Raw genomic sequence first — 21,254 nt, 5'->3', positions numbered from 1 at the left:
CGTTTCCTCCTATTTATCCCATTAATGTATTTAAAATAGTACTTTTGCTAATCACTATCAAGAATCAGATGTACTTGTAATGTATTTTCAGTTGACTGAATTCATTTGCTCATGACTGGAACAAATGCAAGTAAGCAGCAAACTTCTGAATCCATTATAAGAAGTTGTAACCACAAGAATGTCATTCCAAGTAAGTCCTGGTAAAAACTAATATTTGGAACTATTCACTCAGAAAGTTGAACGAGACCCAACTTCCTTCCAGATTACTGAAAATCCATTACGTAATCAACACCAAACCTATCGGTATTACTATATAACTAATAGTAGTTGCTGTCTGGAAAGGTCTGATATGCTTTACTGATAAAGGGAAAAATCACAAAATTATTACAAGAAAGAAATGGGGAGGATCCAGAGGCAAGTTGAAATTTTCAGCTGGTACGTCATGCATACCCACTTGATTGGTTCAGAAGGTAACTAACCGCGATGGACAAGTACCTAGGTTCGAATCCCGGTCCGACACACTTTTTTGATTTGTCACAAATGATTATGACAGCAGAATCAGTGAATTTCAGATTCAAAAAGGTAAACTCGCAGGAGTTTCATTTCACACTATCTGCAAATATTTGAGTAAATATTTGCATCGGACTAAAGCCGTTTCACATACATTAAACGTCGAGTTTGTAATATGTAAATCTGGATATTGGTGTACACAACGTTTCGTAAATAAAAAGTTGTATACATTCATAATTTTTCATCTCCTGAAGTTTTGCTGCCCGTGCGCCTGTACGATTGGAATTACTGCACTGCGGAAGTACTCGGGAGGTTGCATCACAACCCATGCAATAAAGAATACATTTCTGAACGTAGAACTTTAAATGTTCGCACAACATGCCTGTGATATGATCGAAGAACTGAATTTAAACACGGAATGCGAATTATTCGTTTTAAAAGCCATTTACATTGAGTAACCCAATTTTAAATCATATCTTCCAGTTTTGGTGAATGGAAAAGAGAAACCAAAGGCACGAAGTGTCCATAAAACGTTCTGCGTGACATTTTCTTGGTTACATTACAATCACTACATAGGTAACACGTGTAGGTAACACGTGTTTGCAAGCTCATTCACTTTATACTAAAAAATGTCGACAACCCAGCTCCAACAAGACTCCGCCATTCAGTGTGAATATTATCTGCTTTATATTCATTTCAGAAAATCATTTTGAAGTCTGGAATAATTGATCCACTGTTAAAACAATTATACCAGTCTTTAGAATTCCAAGAGCGAGCGCAGCCGCCACTCATTTTGTTCCTGTACGGCAGAAGAACTTGACACATCTCTTTACCCCGTGACTGTAATTTAGATATTTATTCTCGTAATTAATATTTACTCATTACTTGGAAATTTTCTAATTGTTGGCTACTTGTGTCCTACATATCTGATAGGTAAATGAGGAACCAACCTGATATTCCTCTAAATAAGTTGACATGAGGGAAGCTACAAACTTGAGCATCAGACATTAATCATAGGAAGCTATGTTACACTTCCGGATATTTGAACATATAAATATAAATATTATTTAATTTCGCAGTAGGTTTTTACAGGGTAGACATCATGCTAATTCCTGATAACTTTCAAAATTAAATTGTTTCATTTTTTCAGGGGTCGCAGAAAATTTCTCTTGCTTACTCACCCAACAAGCCAACAACAGTCAAGCAAATTCTCTGGTAAGATGTTAAACAGTAAATTCTGTACGAAATTTAGCGTTAATACACTACGTCCGGTATTTATGTTCTAAAAGGCTTCGAAAATGTGTATGAAGATTGTTTATTATTCCTTTTGCTGCTGTTCAGATTATATCTTTTGATTATAATCTTGCACATGACTTGAATTGCAAAATTTTATTTTAATAAACAGTGGTGTCTATGTGGTCAATGCGACTACGTTTTCTTTCTTTCACAACGTAACACTAAGTGTCAGTATAAACGAGTTATGTGTTGCAGTTTCCAGGCACTGGCCTGAACTGTCATTTCTTCCACGATATAAACTGTTGCTAATTAAAGGAAACATTTTTGTTTACAAGAAAGAACTGAAGTCATTCATATTTTGTAACGCTGTGTCCAAAACATGTCGAGCTTTAATATTAAAAACAACGTGGAAAGTTTAATCTTCTCTTTTCATATCGCATGCAGCAACTTCTCTTGTGTGGAGAAACTGGACAAGGGACCAAGGGAAATATTTACACCTGATTTGCAGAAGGTAACTGAAATCACATAAAGTATAATTTGTGTATGTATCGTAATGTCTTTAAATTTTTAAGTGTCTGTGTTTCATAAACCTCGGCACGCGTATGACGTATGGAAATTATGTATGCATTCGATGCGCCGACTGTATGCACAATTTTCTCACATTTCAGTACGTTTTTAAATAAACCAATCTCTATGTGCTGTAGAGTGATAATATTCGACCTGAGACCTCTTGGACACTCGATAATAAGAAACTGCATTACACAATCATTTTCATCCCTTAAGAAGGAATACTGTGGTACTTTACAGTAAGGTCTGGATAATTCACTGCCTTTTCGGTTCTCTGAAGTCTGAGAACATTTTTAATTCCCAGTTTAGAGCGTATATCACGAATGTTCAAGTAACTTTCGAGAATGCAGCCCGGTGAATTCGTCGACAACCGCCTGTATTTCGACAGGTGACCACCGTGCCATTTTCAAGGCCAGACTGCAGAAAGTAAGCGTTGCGCAAGTGAATTTAAAACCTCAGTTTTCATAGCAGTTCCGGAAAGATAACACACACACACACACACACACACACACACACACACACAAACAAACAAACAAACAAACAATCATGCGCTGTGAACACTAGCGCCAGCATACAACCAAAAATAATCGATGCCAGAAGTTATCGATAGTGAAAATTACTAAACAGCGGGTGAGATAACGTTAATTCTTTCCCTCTGGTGTTGACAAGGGAGAGAGCAGAATTTAAGCAAAAACCTCCCCCTCTATTTACGAGGTTACTTGCTAAGTGAATGTCTACTACTTCGTATATAGCACTATCGCAATAGCTCGAAGTGCGTGTCCAAACCACCGCGTTGTTAAATTCCATAAGATGACCAGCACCAAGACGATGCTGTGCAATAGCCGATTTGTTCGGCTGTTGTAGGCGTATGTGACGCTTGTACTTAGTACATCGGTCCTCCACGGTCCTGATAGTCTGACCAATATATGACATGCTACAAATGGTAGGACTACGGTAGACACCTTCCTTACGAATACCAGTATCATTCAACGGAACCTAAAAGGACCCTAATCTTAGATACAGATTGGAAGATACATTTCACATCATACTTCTGCAAAATAATACCAGTCTTATTGGACATGCTCCCTGCTAAAGGTAGGAAGGCCATAGACCTTGCTGCCAACTTGGTGTCATCATCACCCACCCGGTGCACGGTTGATCGATAGCTCAACGCACGTCTAATCCGCCTTTCACTGTATCCATTCTGATGGAAGGTAACCTCAAAATGAGTTTACTCATGGTCTAAAATGTCGTGGACCGTGTGAACCTAGCTACGAGGTACCCCTTCACACTGAGCCTGATGGAGACAACTGTCAGCCTGTAGATACAAGTCAGTGTAAGTAAGCTTCCTATAAAAAACATGTCCCAACGTATCATCAACCTTCCTCCCGACCAACACATCAAGGAAGGGAAGGCAGCCATCCTTTTCCACCTCTATCGTGAAACTAATATTTCAGGTGTTCTAAGAAATCGTTCAATTTATCACTCCCATAAGGCCTAACAACAAAATGATCGTGTACACATCTGAAAAACACGCAGGTTTCAAAGCTGCCTACTCCAAGGCACGTTCTTCCATAAACAGATTTGCAATGATATATGACAACGGGCCTCCAGTCGCAACTCCATCGCTCTGCTCATAGAACAGTAACGAATCAGACAGTCACACTAGTGAAAAGAGAGACCACATCAAAACTTATTAGAATAGACGCATTGCCTCTAGCGACGTAAGAAATCAGCCGAGTTGTTAATGTGACGATCACCCAAGTCAACTAGTGGGCTCAACAGAGAAGGATAGTGTTTTGCCACACAACGTGTCGGAGCACTGATCTTACAATCTGATGAAGAGGAACCCCTTCCTTGTGGACCTTAGGAAGGCCGTATAATCTAAGAGGAACAGCACAATAAGAATTAAGACTCTTTATAGTCTCATGTGACAAAGAACTTTTCTTCAGGAGGCTGTTAGTCTTTCTCTCAAAACTTTTTGTGGGATCAGCACCGATCCTGCTATACGCTGTATCAGATACTAAACACTCCGTCTTTTGAACGTAAGCCGGCCGTGGTGGCCGTGCGGTTCTGAGCGCTTCAGTCCGGAACCGCGAAACTGCTACGGTCGCAGGTTCGAATCCTGCCTCGGGCATGGATGTGTGTGATGTCCTTAGGTTAGTTAGGTTTAAGTAGTTCTAAGTTCTAGGGGACTGATGACCTAAGATGTTAAGTCCCATAGTGCTCAGAGCCATTTGAACCATTTTTTGAACGTAATCCTGCTTGTCCAGAATAACTGTAGTATTGCTCTTGTCCGCGTGTAAGACAACAATATCCGGATGAACTCTTAAGTGAACATAAAGTAACCCTCTCTGGTGCTGTTGTATTACTCTTGGTTGGACGTCCCCCAGTCAGCACACGATATGCCTCCTTCCCAGCCTTCTCTGCAACGTCAGCAGGTTTAAAAACAGCCTGTTCGACAGAACTAATAAAATCAGCCACCAGCAAACACTTGGGCGTCAGTGCATACTTAAAACCTTTCCCTATTACGAATAAAACTGCGTCACGAGAAGTTTTATCCATGCGATTTATCCCAGAGGGATAGAGTTAAGCTAACCCGCCCCTTGTTTAGTAATTTCCACTATAGATAGCTTGTAGCGCCGCTCATTTTTGGTTGTGTGATAGCCTAGTGTTTAGAGAGAGAGAGAGAGAGAGAGAGAGAGAGAGAGTGTCTTATTTTTCCAGAATTGCTTTGCAAAACAATGTTTTAAATTCACCTGCACAGCGCTTACTTGATGCAGTTTTACCCTGAAAACAACAGGTCGGTCACCTGTCGAAATATCGGCAGTTGCCGACAACTTCACGCTGTTGCATTCCCGTAAGTTATTTGAACATTGTACACCCTGAGAAAAACTCAGGTCTTATATCATGACTGTCTGGCGTTAGGAGTTCAGATTTCGAACATTTTTCCCTGGGATGACGGAATGCATTGTCTTAGTGTGTAATACAGTCACGCAATTGTTGCATAGAATGCAGAAATTACCACAGAAACACTCAACGGGCAGCTGTTACAACTTTCATTTCTACTCCATTGTATTTATTTTTCACGGGAGATTATTTTTTCGTGTTTGCGTCACACGTTTGCTGCAATTCACGACCCTTTTAACTTATTATCAATGTCTCCGTAAGCACAGAGCACTATTCACCGTTGCCACCTGTGTTTGTGTGTGTCATGAAACGCTTTGTAGCGTGCGTTGCTTCCATTACAGTTGTTTTCATTCCAGGACCTGCTTCTGTTGGAAGAGCAAGAGGGATCAGTGAACTTCAAATTTGGCGTCCTTTACACTAAGCCTGGCCAGTCAACTGATGACGAAATGCTCAGTAATGGTGAGTATTCAGTTTCATGTTGATGAACTTGCTTCTACCAATCACTGCTAACAACGACGTCTACGATAACTATTTTAGTGACACAGCGATACAAAAAAGTACCAACTGGTGTTACACTTTAGATTATATTATATGAATAATCGAATTGTGTCTTACCTGCATATAGTTCAACAATTAATCCGTCATTTCAACCGAACAGTCAACTCCGTGAGATCAACTTGTGCTCATCCCATAATGATAACATTCTACTCCTGATGAAGTAAATGCAGTTTCTCACCAACATTTGGAGGTAGCAGGTGACGGCCCAAAATTAGTGGGTTGTAAGTTGCGTCTCAATATCAGAAAATTAGCACCAAAGCGCTATGTTGTACCTTAAGAAATAAATGTAGAAGATACTTTTCTAGACAATGGTGCTTTTATGTCTGGTGTACATCTCGTGTCTTTTCAAGAAGAATAAAGTATTTGCCGATATAGAACATAATAAGATCGTGAGCGTTCAATGTGACGGATTTGCTGCCTACACTAAAATACTTACAAGGGAACCTCCCCATCGCACCCCCCTCAGATTTAGTTATAAGTTGGCACAGGGATAGGCCTTGAAAAACTGAACACAGATCAATCGAGAAAACAGGAAGAAGTTGTGTGGAACTATGAAAAAAATAAGCAAAATATACAAACTGAGTAGTCCATGGGCAAGGTATGTAACATCAAGGAGAGTGTTAGCTTCCGAGCGCCGTGGTCCCGTGGTTAGCGTGAGCAGCTGTAAAACGACGGATCCTTGGTTCAAATCTTCCCCCAGGTGAAAATTTTAATTTTTTATTTTCAGATAATTATCAAAGTTCAGGCACTCACACATAATCAACTTCGCTCTCCAAAATTCCAGGACATGTTCAGATTTGCTTGGACATATACAGAATTTGACGGTCTACGCACGGATACATTTGAAAACGTAAAAAACATATGTTTTGACAGAGCAAAGGGAAAACTGTGCGACTCTGCATTCATTTGATGCAGTTTATGTGACAAACTTTTATGTTTTCATCACTTTTTTTGCAGTGATTATCACATCCACAAGAAAACCTAAATCGGGCAAGGTAGAATAATCTTTTTACCCATTCGCCAAGTGTGCAAGTTAGGTGGGTCGACAACATATTCCTGTCATGTGACGCACATGCCGTCACCAGTAGCGTATAGAATATATCAGACGTGTTTTCCTGTGTAGGAATCGGTTGACCTATGACCTTACGATCAAATGTTTTCGGTTCCTATTGGAGAGGCACGCCCTTTCGTCTACTAATCGCACGGTTTTGCGGTGCGGTCGCAAAACACAGACACTAAACTTATTACAGTGGTCAGAGACGTCAATGAATGAACGGACAGATCGTAACTTTGCGAAAATAAAGAAAGTAAAATCTTCACTCAAGGGAGGACTCGAACCAAGGATCTTTCATTCCGAAGTTGCTCACTCTAACCACGAGACCACGGCGCTCATCAGCTAAAATTGGCCTTTATGTTGCTTATCTTGCACATGGACTACTCAGTTTGTATATTTTGCTTATTTTTTCATAGTTCCACACAACTTCTTCCTGTTTTCTCGATTGATCTGTGTTCAGTTTTTCAAGGCCTAACCCCTGTGTCAATTTATAACTAAATCTGAGGGGGGTGCGATGGGGAGGTTCCCTTGTTAGAGGAGTGATGGGGCTAAAAACGTTAAAGATCCGCAGTGACAGTAAATAAAAAATATTCTTCCTAAAAACACACTCACACACACACACACGCGCGCAATGAAGTTGTTTATTATTTGTATTCCAAAACTTATGATAAGAAAAAGTTTAAGGTGTGACGTACGGGAAAGTACATGGTCACATACGACAAAATTTATGAGGCACTTCCTAATTCGTGTCAGATCTCCTTTGCCCTGCGTACTGCAGCAACTCGACGTGACATGGACTCAACAAGTCCTTGGAAGTGCTCTGCAGAAATACTGAGACATGCTGCGTCTATAGCCGTTCGTAGCTGCGGAAGTGTTGCCGGTGCAGGATTTTGTACACCACCCGACCTCTCGATTATGTCCCATAAATGTTCGACGAGACTCTTGTCGCTCGATCTGGGTGGTCAGATCATTCGCTCGAACTGTCCAGGATATCTTCATACAAATCGCGAACAACTGTGGCCCGGTGACAAGGCCCATTGTCATCCATAAAAATTCAATCGTTGTTTGAGAACATGAAATCCATGAATGGCTGGAAATGGCCTCCAAGTAGCCGAACATAACTATTTACAATTATTGGTGCAGTTGGACCAGAGAACCCAGTCTAATCCGTGTAAACACAGCCCACACCATTATGGAGCCACCACCAACTTACACAGTACCTTGTTAACAACTTGGGTCCATGGCTTCGTGGAGTCTTCACCACACTCTAACCCTACCATCAGCTCTTACCAGCTGAAATAGGCAGTCGCCTGACCAGGTCACGGTATTCCAGTTGTCTATGGCCCAACCGAAATGGTCACGAGCCCAGGAGAGGCGGTACAGACGATGTCGTGCTGTTAGCAAAAGCACTCGCGTCGGTTGTCTACTGCCATAGCCCATTAACACAAAATTTCGCCGCACTGTCCTAATGGATACGTTCGTCGTACGTCCCACATACATTTTTATGCTTATTTCACGCAGTGTTGCTTGTCTGTTAGCACTGACAACTCCGCGCAAACGTTGCAGTTCTCGGTCGTTAAGTAAACGCCGTCGGCCCGTGGTGAGAGGAAATGCCTGAAATCTGGTGTTCGTGGCACTCTCTTGACACTGTGGATCTCAGAATATTGAATTCGCTAACGGTTTTCGAAAGGAAATGTCCCATGCGTCTTGCTCCAACTACCATTCCGCGTTCAAAGCCTGTTACTTCCCGTCGTGCGGCCGTAATCACATCGCAAACGTCTTCACGTGAATCACCCGCATGCAAACGAAAGCTCCGCCAATGAACTGCCATTTTATACTTTGTCTACGCGATAATATCGTCATCTGCATACGTGCATGTCACTATTCCATGACTTTTGTTACCTCAGTGTACAAGCTAATGTAACTATTACTGTTTGAGAGACAATTAAACCAAATTTTGCATATGTTGTCATTATGTTCTCAGCTACAATCTGAATTATTTTTTCAATTCTTTTCTCCAATGATTAGAAAAGGACGTTGCTGGATACTTTTAGAACACTATCACTTGAGGAACATACTACATTGCTGTAGTATACAGAGAAGTTGCAGCATTAGAAAATTGCAGCGAAATGCAGGAGGATCTGCAGCGGATAGGCACTTGGTGCAGGGAGTGGCAACTGACCATTAACATAGACAAATGTAATGTATTGCGAATACATAGAAAGAAGGATCCTTTATTATATGATTATACGATAGCGGAACAAATACTGGTAGCAGTTACTTCTGTAAAATATCTGGGAGTATGCGTACGGAACGATTTGAAGTGGAATGATCATTTAAAATTAATTGTTGGTAAGGCGGGTGCCAGGTTGAGATTCATTGGGAGAGTCCTTAGAAAATATAGTCCATCAACAAAGAAGGTGGCTTACAAAACACTCATTCGACCTATACTTGATTATTGCTCATCAATGTCGGATCCGTACCAGGTCGGGTTGGCAGCGGAGACAGAGAAGATCCAAAGAAGAGCGGCGCGTTTCGTCACAGGGTTATTTGGTAAGCGTGATAGCATTACGGAGATGTTTAGCAAACTCAAGTGGCAGACTCTGCAAGAGAGGCGCTCTGCATCGCGGTGTAGCTTGCTGTCCAGGTTTCGAGAGGGTGCGTTTCTGGATGACGTATCGAATATATTGCTTCCCCCTACTTATACCTCCCGAGGAGATCACGAATGTAAAATTAGAGAGATTCGAGCGCGCACTGAGGCTTTCCGGCAGTCGTTCTTCCCGCGAACCATACGCGACTGGAACAGGAAAGGGAGGTAATGACAGTGGCACGTAAAGTGCCCTCCGCCACACACCGTTGGGTGGCTTGCGGAGTATAAATGTAGATGTAGATGTTTATCAAAATCCCGAGTTGGTTGGAAAGCCTTGCCCATAATGCTCCAAACGTTCTCAACTGGGGAGAGATCCGGCGACCTTGCTGGCCTAGGTAGGGTTTGGCAAGCATGAACATAAGCACTAGAAACTCTCACCGTGTGCGGGCGGGCTTTATCTTGCTGAAATGTAAGCCCAGGATGGCTTGCCATGAAGGGCAACAAAGCTGGGAGTATGATATCACCGATATACCGCTGTGCTGTAAGGGTTTTGCGGATGACAACCAAAGTGATCCTGCTACGAAATGAAATGGCATCCCAATCTATCGCTGCTGATTGGTACCCCTCTGCTAACTGAGGCGTCTGCAGACACGTCTTCGGTGCCCATCGGGCCTCACTTCGAAGCGGGACACATCACTGAAGACAATTCTGCTCCAGTTAATGAGATTCCAAGCCGAATGTCCCAAAACCACTGCAAACGGGTTTGTTGGTGTACAGAGGTCAATGATAGTTGGCGCAAGGGGCGCTGTGAGATCAGCCCTCTTTCTGTGAGCCGCCAATTAATTGTCCTTTGTGGTCAGCGAAGCACAGGTTGCACGTCGGATCAGTGGTTATGAATACGGTGTTCTGAGAGCCTCGCTGACTATTGCTCGGTGTTCTAAGTCGACCTCTTCCTTCTTGACGCTGTGTTCGGCCACGGTTCGCCAATTCCTGCCAACAACGTCAGATAGTGGAATCGCTCCTATTCAAATGTCGAGCGATTCACTGATTACTCCAGCCGGCTCCTTTGAGCCCAACTACACACCCTCTCTCAAACGCTGACTTCTGCGTATATCGTTCATGTGCTTGTCTGCGAGGCATAGTTAACACGAAATAAAATTCGCTAAGACTTTATGCTCTGGTGTCGACATGACGAAAGTTTACTATCCTCGCCAGTTACGCGGTAAAATTGTGCTGCAGCGTCATACATTCATCCATCGGCCGCGGAAGTTTGCAGTGTTGCACTTTCCGCCGCTGCTTATATGAATATCAATTTGTGACTAATTTGAAGAAGTCTTTCGTGGTGCTTCTTTTTTTATTTTAGAGTGTATTACACTAAATAGCGAAGAATCCACGTCTCGCAATTTTGTTTACTGTTGGAAATAGTTGGTACCTGGTTTTAAAATATCAGTAATGTCGATTCTATGTGGCGTGGTTTTGTTTAGGAAACCTAACTTTTTTCTTGTTTCTGTTTCATAGTTTACCCACTGCCACACCGAGCCACAAAGCCGCATTGGTTACTTACGTAATAAAGACAGTGGTCAAAATAAATGCTTTAATGTCAATACTGGAAATAATAGGAAACAAAACTGATTTTCTTCTAACAGGTATAGTCATAATAAAACAAAAATATAGGAGAAACACATTTCGACTACTAAGCAGGAACAAAAAAAGAATAATATTACAAAAAATGGTTCAAATGGCTCTGAGCACTATGGGACTTAACTTCTGAGGTCATCAGTCCCCTAGAACTTAGAACTACTTAAACATAACTAACATAAGGACATCACACACATCCATGCCCGAGGCAGGATTCGAACCTGCGATCGTAGTGGTCACGCGGTTCCAAACGGAAGCGCTTAGAACCGCACGGCCACACGGGCCGGCAATATTACAAAAGATCCCCCTGGAAACATTATAGTTTCTTCTCACTGTCGCCTTGCATAATATAATTTTTATGAAACAATTAGCCCTCCTCGTAATTGGAGACACTTTTGAATGGGGTTAGGCATGCTCCTCACCAAATTGTCCAGATCTGACTGTCGGATTGTGGCCGAGTGGTTCTAGGCGCTTCAGTCCGGAACCGCGCTGCCGCTGCGATCGCCGGTTCGAATACTGCCTCGGGCATGGATGTGTGTGATGTCCTTAGGTTAGTTAGGTTTCAGTAGTTCTAAGTCTAGGGGACTGATGACCTCAGATGTCAAGTCCCATAGTGCTTAGAGCCATTTGAACCTTTTTTTTTTTTTAACTGTCGGATATTATTTCATTCCTCCACACAGCGGCCTCTGTGATGCCCTTTAAGGTCTCTGGTGAGGCAGAATGATTGCAAACCACTCCTTTTAGTATGGTCCTTGCATTATCAACGCAAATCAGATCTGGATAACTCGGAGGCCGCTCTGTCAGACTGATTCTGTGCTTCACTAGGAAGGTGTTCACAAGGCTGTAATGATGGGAGCGTATATAGTCGTCCATCAGCGTGAATCATGTTCAGCAAATGGAGCCACAATGCGTGCAGGGATGACGTCCCGATAGTTCACACCAGTCATCCTCCCACGTATTGGCACACCTTGTGTCCTGCGGCCACATATGATTCCACTCAAAAACGTGGCTGAACCGCCTTGATAAGGATGGCGGTCTACGATACAGAGATGGTGTAAACTTTGTCCTCGTTGCCTCTACACATAAAAGTGAGTATTTTCAGAGTGGATACCGTTACGCGTCTCATCAGAAACGGGTGTTTGTTCCACAGTTGCCTACTCCACGAAGAGTGGCTTTGTGACCATGCGGCGCGAGCCCCTCTCTGAACCCCATTTGGAGGAGAACTCTAGAGAGGTCTGGCGCGTAGTCCCTGTTCATGGAACCTATTTCGCATCGTTTATGTTTACACCTGCTCTCTTGTCACTGTATGGAGCTCCCACCGTAGACGGTAGCACTGAGCTGAAGGTTTCAGCTTGCTGTGATATACGGATATTGATCCTGCGTATCTGCTGTTTCTTTCATCGGCTGTCATTTCTGTGACGATCCACAGCTGATCCTGTCGCTAGCAGCTTGTTCCATATTCAAGGGATATCACTTTGACTCACAGCGACATCCGCTGACATGTCCACTCGTCTCGTTCCCTGCTCCATTGGAATGACTATACAGAGCCTCTGATCGTTCGTTATTGTTGTCCGAACCATCCTCGAGCAACACAACCCTAGTAGTAACACACAGCTCGAGAACTGCAGTGTCGATGGTTGACACGATTGTCATAGACTGGACATATTCTTCCTTCAAGGTAGAAACATGGACTGTTTCCGCTAGAATTACATTACAGATAAACCAGTGTATTGATATCATACGTACTTCTGCAACAAAACGTTCAGTATTAATATTTCGGCAATGTGCAACATTTATTTTGACCATTGTATTAGAACATTATGAACAACCGGCAATATAAATTATTTTCCTAAAGCAGTTTAGTTTTGTGACTGAAGCACCAGCAAACCGTTTTTGTTTTTACCCCTCAGAAAAATCGTTTTGTTACTTTGAGGAAATAATTACCTCCATGTTGGGAATCAGTGAGTAAGAGTTGATGTCAACGTACCACCAGTATTAGAATGCACTGGAATGCATATGAATGATTGGCCCCGTCCGTATATAGGTTAGTAATTTAGCAATTGGTTGGAGACGCGCCAAACTACAGCCGAACGGGTACGACGTTGCAGGACTAAGTGGAAGAGAAAATCCCTATATCCAGTTCCTAATACTCCTCCCTCACCCATACTAACAATCATCTCGCCAACCTCAGGCGAGTACCAGACACACACAGAACAATCATCACATCTCGCAGACACCCAGAAATTACAGAAATAACCACACACACAAGTACACAGTGGAGTAAAAGCCATAAGGCTACAAACTCCCCCACACACTTCCCCAAAGAGGGGAAAGTGTTAGATGAGAGTGTGATGTTACAGGAAGGAATGGCAGCGGAGACGGTGTTTAACCGTCCATCTAGCAATCCAACATGAGCCGCAGATGCTTAAGGACAGCAGTCAGTAAAAGGCGTCCCGCCGTGCGTGGTTTTGCAAACATCGACGAACTCTGTGTGCCACACGCCGGAACATACCCTGAGGAAGGCTGTCTAATGTGATTGAACAGTCGATAATCCAAATGTGACTTTGTGTCATTACAGTCGTAAAGTTGTAATTTCCAGAATGAGATTTTCACTCTGCAGCGGAGTGTGCGCTTCGGTAGCTCAGTTGGTAGAGCACTTGCCCGCGAAAGGCAAAGGTCCCGAGTTCGAGTCTCGGTCGGGCACACAGTTTTAATCTGCCAGGAAGTTTCAAGTTGTAATTTATTTGCTGAATATGTGTCAGATCATCCTTCCTCGAGCCACTTATCCCATATCCACGTGACTGCAGTTGTTTTTCCTCCAACACAACTAGTTTCTGCTTAGGTTGTTCTAACATCATAACTGATCATCATTCCTCACCAGTCCAATGTGTTAATCTGATCGTATTGTAGACGTTGTCTTCTGCGGCGTTATATCTCCATCTGAGCACACAAACGGCCCGGAAACAACAACTACATAACCTCAGCGTATGGCGTCGTTAACCTGTATATCGAACAATTCGAGGTTGCAGGTCTCGGAACAGCTCTCCTATCCTACAGATTCGTGGACGACGCATACGTAGTCTGACTGCATAATGAAGAAAACCTGCAAGAATTTTTGTGCCACTTTAACAGCATACACGAGAACGTCAAGTTCACCAAGGAGGTGGAAAAAAACGAATCCCTACAGTTCCAAGACATTAAGATAAAGAAAAACCTTTATGGCACCCTGGGACATTTCGTCTACAGGAAGAAGACATACACGGAACTGTGCCTAAATGCCAATAGCTGCCACCATCCATCGGAACGCAAATCTGTACTCATCATCCCGCTACACAGAGTCATTGACGACAAGGAAAGTCTGTCTATCTAGTTACAGCATCTGCTTGAAACCTTGCGCAAAAATGGCTACTCAGAGACAAAAATAAGACGCACTGCCCAGCCAAGAAGAAGAAGAAAGAAGACAATCCACAGCAAAGAAACCAAATGTCTGGCGTGCTTTCGTACGCAGAGCCGCTTACAACCAACATTGCCAGAATAATAGAACATTTTCCGCTCAACGGTTAAAATCGAGAATATTCTTATGTCATTTGAAGACTAACAGGCACCTGGTATCTACAGCATCAATTGCGAGTGTGGTAGATGGGGCGTCGAGTTGGCGTAATTATGCATCTGGCAGCGCTGTTCACAACTTGTGAGATGCGCTCCTCTCGGCCAAACCGATAAGCCTGCAGTGGCAGACCACACCGTAAACGAAGGACACACTTTTGTTTTTGATTGTACACAGATATTGTGCTGTGCCAAAGGGCTCTGGAATCTGGTCATCAAAGAGGTAGTGGATAATGATGATGATGATGATGATGATGATGATGATTGGTTTGTGGGGCACTCAACGGGATGGACCTTTGCCCAGTCCAATCTCGCCACTTACATGAATGATGATGAAATGATGAGATCAACACAAACACCCAGTCATCTCGAGGCAGCTGAAAATCCCTGACCCCGCCGGGAATCGAACCTGGGATCCCGTGCTCGGGAAGCGAGAACGCGACCATGCGACCTAGAGCTGGGCACGAGGTAGTGGAAATAAGAATACACGACAACATTGTCATCTGGGACAACGGCTTCCAACTGAGCTCCACATAGGATATGGCATTAGAAAAAATGCCTCAGGAACGCTCTGATGTAAAATCAGTTGGAGGCAGCGGGCTGAACAGACAGGAAGCACCAGGACTCGACCCCCGGACCCTCCTTCGCCCCCACCACCGTCCACGGTATCCCTACAGGAGGCACGCGATTGGCCGACCCGTTCGGCCCACGGCAGAGCAGTTTGCGATCCAGAGGCGATGAAGGAACGAATTCATCATAAGCCCGCTACTTCGCCTGAAGATCACGAGTAGGAAACCCACAGAAACGTTGCGTCAACTCGTCTGATAATCGGAGAAGATTTCATCAATGAAATTCGACGAGAAAGTATGCATTCCCATCTATCTACATCTACATCCATACTCTGCAAGCCACCTGACGGTGTGTGGCGGAGGGTACCCTGAGTACCTCTATCGGTTCTCCCTTCTATTCCAGTCTCGTATTGTTCGAGGGAAGAAGGATTGTCGGTATGCCTCTGTGTGGGCTCTAATTTCTCTAATTTTATCCTCACGGTCTCTTCGCGAGATATACGTAGGAGGGAGCAATATACTGCTTGACTCCTCGGTGAAGGTATGTTCTCGAAACTTCAACAAAAGCCCGTACCGAGCTACTGAGCGTCTCTCCTGCAGAGTCTTCCACTGGAGTTTATCTATCATCTCCATAACGCTTTCGCGATTACTAAATGATCCTGTAACGAAGGGCGCTGCTCTCCGTTGGATCTTCTCTCTCTCTTCTATCAACCCTATCTGGTACGGATCCCACACTGCTGAGCAGTATTCAAGCAGTGGGCGAACAAGCGTACTGTAACCTACTTCCTTTGTTTTCGGATTGCATTTCCTTAGGATTCTTCCAATGAATCTCAGTCTGGCATCTGCTTTACCGACGATCAACTTTATATGATCATTCCATTTTAAATCACTCCTAATGCGTACTCCCAGATAATTTATGGAATTAACTGCTTCCAGTTGCTGACCTGCTATACTGTAGCTAAATGATAAGGGATCTTTCTTTCCATGTATTCGCAGCACATTATACTTGTCTACATTGACATTCAATTGCCATTCCCTGCACCATGCGTCAGTTCGCTGCACATCCTCCTGCGTTTCAGTACAATATTCCATTGTTACAACCTCTCGATATACCACAGCATCATCCGCAAAAAGCCTCAGTGAACTTCCGATGTCATCCACAAGGTCATTTATGTATATTGTGAATAGCAACGGTCCTACACACCTGAAATCACTCTTACTTCGGAAGACTTCTCTCGCGATACGTATTCAGGATCCTCATCTTAACATGGAAGCTAATCCTGATACGGACGAATATGTGCTGAGATCATAGCAGCGTTGTCTTCATGCATGTTTGGAGATGAGTAGCTCGCACTTTGAGCACATGAAGAAGCTATTAATTCGTTGCTTTCAAAAATGAAGAAAAAAATCAGACATTAATATTGTATACCGGTCTTAGTCTAAATTTTCTACCACACACTCCCACTATTTAGAAGCAATTAGTTACCAGACTAGGAACATGTCAGTTCATACGACACGCATCAGACCGTGTGGAATGGACTGGGCCCTCTGGTGCATCCAGATAATCGTATATCTGGTTATCATCTATAAACTGTAATTTACGAATGAAAAGTGAGCACTATTGCTTACTGCGAAGACGACCCCCTTTATCTCATTTGCATACTGCTTACTAACTTCTCGTGTAAATATTCTCCAGGGCCAGAATTACAAAGTTCTAAACAATTTCAGGATGTGAGCCCCATAATGCCAGAAAGAGTGTAGGCTCCGTAAGGCCTAAGTGCCAGTCTGCTGACCCTCTTTATCCTAAAACAGTTGTCGGCAGATAACGGTAGGTTACAAAACATCTCAGACGACCAATAGCAAATAAGAAACCCTGCTTACATATACAGCAAAATGAAGCAGCTAGAATGAATGCCCTCTCAAACGACGATATGTGGGGTTGATGTCTTCGAGCATCCCTGTCCACGTTTCAGGATGTCAAATTAAACACCTTTCAGCCGTCAGTTTTCAACCTTATTTTATTAGGCAACCAGTTTCGGCTCTGCGTTACGCCATTTTCAGGCCCCTGACTGACGTGTAGGAATAATCTACCTGTTGTGGATTGGCAAGAGAGCCAACCCACTATGAGAGGAAGCCGAAAGGCACGCGTTTTAGCTCACGCAGGCTGGCGTGAGGTCTGGAACAGGACAAGGAAGTTAGACTTTAGCAAAAAAGGACGTAGCTGTTGGAATACTTAACTTTAATCCGTAAACGGTGAACATCGCTCTTGACGGTACATGTTTTACAGCATCAATAGTAACTGGTAATGGCGCTTTGCTAGGTCGTAGCAAATGACGTAGCTGAAGGCTATGCTAACTATCGTCTCGGCAAATGAGAGCGTAATTTGTGAGTGAACCATCGTTAGCAAAGTTGGCTGTACAACTGGGGCGAGTGCTAGGAAGTCTCTCTAGACCTGCCTTGTGGCGGCGCTCGGTCTGCAATCACTGATAGTGGCGACACGCGGGTCCGACGTATACTAACGGACCGCGGCCGATTTAAAGGCTACCACCTAGCAAGTGTGGTGTCTGGCGGTGACACCACACTACCTCTCTTGTGATTGAAGCAGGACGAGAAATACTGGTATTAGTATATATCTACTTGCTGCAGTGACCACTTCAAACATCACCCGCCGACCTGGCGCTGGTAAGAGTTCGGCACTGTGCAAGGTGGTAGTGACTCCGTAATGGTGTGGGCTATGTTTACATGGAAGGGACGGGGTCCCCTGTTCTATCTGAGCCAGTCATTGTCACGAAATACTTACGTTCGGCTGCTTGGAAACCATTTGCAGCCATTCATTCCCAAACATATCACCGCGCCTCAATTGTTCGCGACTGGTTTGGAGAACATTCTCGAAATTCGTGCAAATGATTTGGCTACCCAACTGTATCCCGTCCAACATTTATTGGAAATAATCGAGAGGTCAGTTGGTGCACAGAACCTTGCACCGGCAGTTATGGACGGCTATAGCGACAGCACGATTCAGTATTTCTGCAGAGATTTCCAACAACTTTTTGAGTCCATGCCATGTCGATTTGTTGCACTACGCCAGGCAAAAAGAGGCCCGACACGATATTAGAACGTATCCCATGACGTTCGTCATCGCAGTATATTTACTAGATCAAGGTGACAATGTACGTTACATGCACATATACAGGGTTATTACAAATGATTGAAGCGATTTCACAGCTCTACAATAACTTTATTATTTGAGATATTTTCACAATGCTTTGCACACACCTACAAAAACTCAAAAAGTTATTCTAGGCATTCACAAATGTTCGATATGTGCCCCTATAGTGATTCGGCAGACATCAAGCCGATAATCAAGTTCCTCCCACACTCGGCGCAGCATGTCCCCTTCAATGAGTTCCAAAGCATCGTTGATGCGATTTCGCAGTTCTGGCACGTTTCTTGGTAGAGGAGGTTTCAACACTGAATCTTTCACATAACCCCACAGAAAGAAATCGCATGGGGTTAAGTCGGGAGAGCGTGGAGGCCATGACATGAATTGCTGATCATGATCTCCACCACGACCGATCCATCGGTTTTCCAATCTCCTGTTTAAGAAATGCCGAACATCGTGATGGAAGTGCGGTGGAGCACCTTGCTGTTGAAAGATGAAGTCGGCGCTGTCGGTCTCCAGTTGTGGCATGAGCCAATTTTCCAGCATGTCCAGATACATGTGTCCTGTAACGTTTTTTTCGCAGAAGAAAAAGGGGCCGTAAACTTTAAACCGTGAGATTGCACAAAACACGTTAACTTTTGGTGAATTGCGAATTTGCTGCACGAATGCGTGAGGATTCTCCACCGCCCAGATTCTCACATTGTGTCTGTTCGCATCACCATTAAGAAAAAATGTTGCTTCATCACTGAAAACAAGTTTCGCACTGAACGCATCCTCTTCCATGAGCTGTTGCAACCGCGCCGAAAATTCAAAGCGTTTGAATTTGTCATCGGGTGTCAGGGCTTGTAGCAATTGTAAACGGTAATGCTTCTGCTTTAGCCTTTTCCGTAAGATTTTCCAAAACGTCGGCTGTGGTACGTTTAGCCCCCTGCTTGCTTTATTCGTCGACTTCCGCGGGCTACGCGTGAAACTTGCTCGCACGCGTTCAACCGTTTCTTCGCTCACTGCACGCCCCTTACAGAGGCATCCAGAAGCTTTAAACTGCGCATACCATCGCCGAATGGAGTTAGCAGTTGGTGGATGTTTGTTGAACTTCGTCCTGAAGTGTCGTTGCACTGTTATGACTGACTGATGTGAGTGCATTTCAAGCACGACATACGCTTTCTCGGCTTCTGTCGCCATTTTGTCTCACTGCGCTCTCGAGCGCTCTGGCGGCAGAAACCTGAAGTGCGGCTTCAGCCGAACAAAACTTTATGAGTTTTTCTACGTATCTGTAGTGTGTCGTGACCATATGTCAATGAATGGAGCTACAGTGAATTTATGAAATCGCTTCAATCATTTGTAATAGCCCTGTACATATACCAACACAAACAAAACAAAATATCTTCAATATTAATGCATCCTCAACGAGAGCCAAGAAATTTTGTCGTTACCCTCGTAGGCGGCCCGAAACATTTGGGAGATTTATCTGTAGTGTCGCCGGGGATGTAAGACGGCCGCTTTAGCTGCCTCGAGAGCTCTGGCACTCCCCCGAGAGACGCAGCCCTGTTGTCGCACGGCCACTCAAGTTGCCGCAGGGCACGCTGCGCACGGGCTGCTCTCTCGACATTCAAGGGCGCAACAGACGTTGCTTCTCGCCTGCACATTTAGCTGCAGCCTCCGAGGGCGCTTCTCTCTCTCAGTAAACATTCCAGTACAAGTCACAATCAGTAACTGCGTGGTATTTCTGAAACGTATTCTGGTTACATTTTAAGCTTCACTTCCATTACCGTAAGTAGTTTTTAGAAGTTGAAATTTCCACTCGTGAGCTATGGAGTCACACTACAGTATAATGACATCCTATTATATCAAATTTTCTACAGAATAATTCAGAAAATAAATATACATCGTGGAAAGTACGTAACTGTTTGAAGAAAGTATGTTTCAAACATGTCTACAGGCATATTTATACAGGGTGCTCCATTGATCGTGACCGGGCCAAATATCCCACGAAATAAGCGTCAAACGAAAAAACTACAAACAACGAAACTTGTCTAGCTTGAAGGGGGAAACCAGATGGCGCTATGGTTGGCCCGCTAGATGGCGCTGCCATAGGTCAAACGGATATCAACTGCGGATTTTTAAATACGAACCCCCATTTTTATTACATATTTGTGTAGTGTGTAAAGAAATATGAATATTTTAGTTGGACCACTTTTTTCGCTTTGTGATAGATGGCGCTGTAATAGTCACAAACATATGGTACACAACTTTAGACGAACAGTTGGTAAGAGATGGTTTTTTAAATTAAAATACAGAACCTAGGTACGTTTGAACATTTAATTTCGGTTTTTCCAATGTGATACATGTACCTTTCTGAACGTATCATTTATGAGAACGCATGCTGTTACAGCACGATTACCTGTAAATATCACATTAATGCAATAAATGCTCAAAATGATGTCCGTCAACCTCAATGCATTTGGCAATACGTGTAACGACATTCCTCTCAACAGCGAGTAGTTCGCCTTCCGTAATGTTCGCACATGCATTGACAATGCGCTGACGCATTTGTCGATGGATTACGATAGCAAATATCCTTCAACTTCCCCCACAGAAAGATATCCGGAGACGTCAGATCCGGTGAACGTGCGGGCCATGGTATGGTGCTTAGACGACCAATCCACCTGTCATGAAATGTGTTATTCAGTACCGCTTCAACTGCACGCGAGCTATGTGCCAAACATCCATCATGTTGGAAGTACATTGCCATTCTGTCATGCAGTGAAACATCTTGTAGTAACATCGGTAGAACATTACGTAGGAAATCAGCATACATTGCACCATTTAGATTGCCATCGATAAAATGGGGGTCAA

The 21,254-nt window shown here is 43.6% G+C and overlaps 1 protein-coding gene across 1 annotated transcript in view; it reads left to right on the top strand.

Annotated features, from left to right (window-relative positions):
* Window positions 1–21,254, top strand: part of LOC124722723 (GTPase-activating Rap/Ran-GAP domain-like protein 3) — a 346,637-nt gene that overhangs the window by 124,507 nt on the left and 200,876 nt on the right. Inside the window, exons 6-8 of the mRNA XM_047247864.1 lie at window positions 1,661–1,725; window positions 2,191–2,257; window positions 5,580–5,682. Of these exons, the coding sequence (XP_047103820.1) occupies window positions 1,661–1,725; window positions 2,191–2,257; window positions 5,580–5,682 (235 nt within the window). The remainder of the gene's footprint in view (window positions 1–1,660; window positions 1,726–2,190; window positions 2,258–5,579; window positions 5,683–21,254) is intronic.

Source organism: Schistocerca piceifrons, chromosome X (genome assembly GCF_021461385.2).
Source record: "Schistocerca piceifrons isolate TAMUIC-IGC-003096 chromosome X, iqSchPice1.1, whole genome shotgun sequence".
NCBI lineage: Eukaryota > Metazoa > Arthropoda > Insecta > Orthoptera > Acrididae > Schistocerca > Schistocerca piceifrons.
This window is presented reverse-complemented; position numbering and strand designations above follow the sequence as displayed.